The sequence below is a fragment of the Phytophthora parasitica genome (assembly GCF_000247585.1).
Source record: "Phytophthora parasitica INRA-310 unplaced genomic scaffold supercont2.78, whole genome shotgun sequence".
NCBI classification, from domain to species: domain Eukaryota; phylum Oomycota; class Peronosporomycetes; order Peronosporales; family Peronosporaceae; genus Phytophthora; species Phytophthora nicotianae.
Window position 1 is genome coordinate 145,587 of NW_008649064.1, and position 1,861 is coordinate 147,447.

Consider the following 1,861-nt stretch of genomic DNA (forward strand, 5'->3'; position numbering starts at 1 on the left):
TATTGGGACAATATCATATTGTATTGATTTTGGTCTAGTCCAATAATAAATAATTGTAGCCAGACAATACAGTAATTATTGTATTGATATTATTTTTTCCGACCCCTGCAATACACTGACAAGATGCTAAAGACGCTGGACTTATCTCCACTTCCCATTCGCTCTACAGTGAACGACGGCGCTGGAGTGAACACGAGATTGGAGAAATGCATCGGCGTATGCCTGACGTGAAGGCCAAAACTGCGCTTAAGAACAAGATTCCCGTTGTGATCGATTACGCTGCTACTGTCATGGATCGTACGCTAGGCGTCACGCTGTCTCACGAGGTAAAAAAAAACGGGTTTGTAGAGGTTTGGTAAAAAGTGAGTCTCCAATTAAAACTATATTTCAAATCGAGTCCCAAATTGGAATATTCTGTACGCTTTAACCCTGGTCCGGTCAAGATATCTGGTATGGCTACTACAATGAAACTTGATTCTGTTTCGATGACTATCAGACAGACTTGCCCTATCGTGGTTTCTATCGTTGCTGCAAATCAAACTATGACTGCTATGTTATCTACTGGAGATCAAGCTGGTTGAATTGAGAGTAAGGGAACGAGGCTTACAGTCGATGAGCCGATCAATGGAAATTTGAAAGTGAGATCAATTGAGTCAGAAGTCCTAGTGCGATTTGTTCCTTCCTACCTATGCAGCATCTAATGCCCTCCGACTATAGCAAGCTCCTGTATACAAATAGTGTACTGGGACGGACACACCTGCATACAAACATGCATATAAATCGTAATCTGGGCCGGACACACTTGGGTAGGACGGACACGCTGTATACAGCGGGAATGCCACATGCCACGATTTGTCCTCCCGTGGCAGATCCCGTGATAGGCCAAATGGAAGTTGCCGTCCAATCATAAACCAGGGTACCAAACCATCTGCCAATGCGATTGCACCGTTCCTGTCGCTTCAGATGTGGCACGTGTCGGGCACGCGCTTGACGCGCGCCGAGCGGTAGGCATCTAGCGGCCTCATTCGGTGTTCTTCAGAATGAGGACACTTCTATGACAGAGGTTGCTAACAATGATTCATACGCAACTACACGCCTAAACATTTCATTCTACGAACTACGTAATCCTAGCTCTATTACCAAAAGTCTGCTAAACACATTCGCTTTAATGACGTATACGCACAATATTTCACAAAACGCGCCGGTGAAAGTGCTGAAACTCCTTCTGGTCAGCTAAATGCAAAAGACTTCAGTTTCAACGAGCATGTACTTTCAAAGGAGCTACACACCAATGGTAGGTTTCCGCATGCGCGAAAGGCGGTATACCTGCGACTCTCGAGCGCGATACGCATCTGATGATATCCTTGGGACACATCCAGAAGGGAAAAGATGGCGCAACCAGGCATCTGATCAAAGCGTTCATCAATGCGATGCAGCGGAATCTTTGGAACAATCGGCTGTGAGTTGGCGCGACGGTAGCCGATAACCCAGCGGACCGGCAATTTCCAAAGTGTACTCACTCAGAGCGAGACAGCTTTTGTCCAGAAGTAGGATTTTTCTTAGAAATTTCAAAGATACTGGACACCCAAACAGAATCAGAAATTTCGATCCATTCTTACTTATGGCTTTCAGCAACAAAGCGGTCAAGTTCCCAGCTCAAGCTTTGACAGGAGGAACGGAGCATGCGACGGGGTTGCCGTAGCTAAGCGTCAGAGGAAGACGTACGACTCAAAGAGTCCCTAACACTAAGTTCCTTATCCGAAGGAAACTTACATCCCAAGAACCAGGGCTCAAAGTTATTAAGAACACTAATAACTTTTATGCTTCAAAACCAGAAGTGTTTTATTTATTTTTATTGCGG

The 1,861-nt window shown here is 45.2% G+C and overlaps 1 protein-coding gene across 1 annotated transcript; it reads left to right on the plus strand.

Moving 5' to 3' along the window:
• Window positions 1-218: 218 nt before the first annotated feature.
• Window positions 219-1,702, plus strand: PPTG_18113 (hypothetical protein; the record flags this gene model as incomplete). The annotated part of the gene is made up of 3 exons (XM_008916023.1): window positions 219-326; window positions 811-1,004; window positions 1,633-1,702. 3 exons carry the CDS (start codon window positions 219-221, stop codon window positions 1,700-1,702), a joined length of 372 nt encoding a protein of 123 aa, XP_008914271.1.
• Window positions 1,703-1,861: the final 159 nt, after the last annotated feature.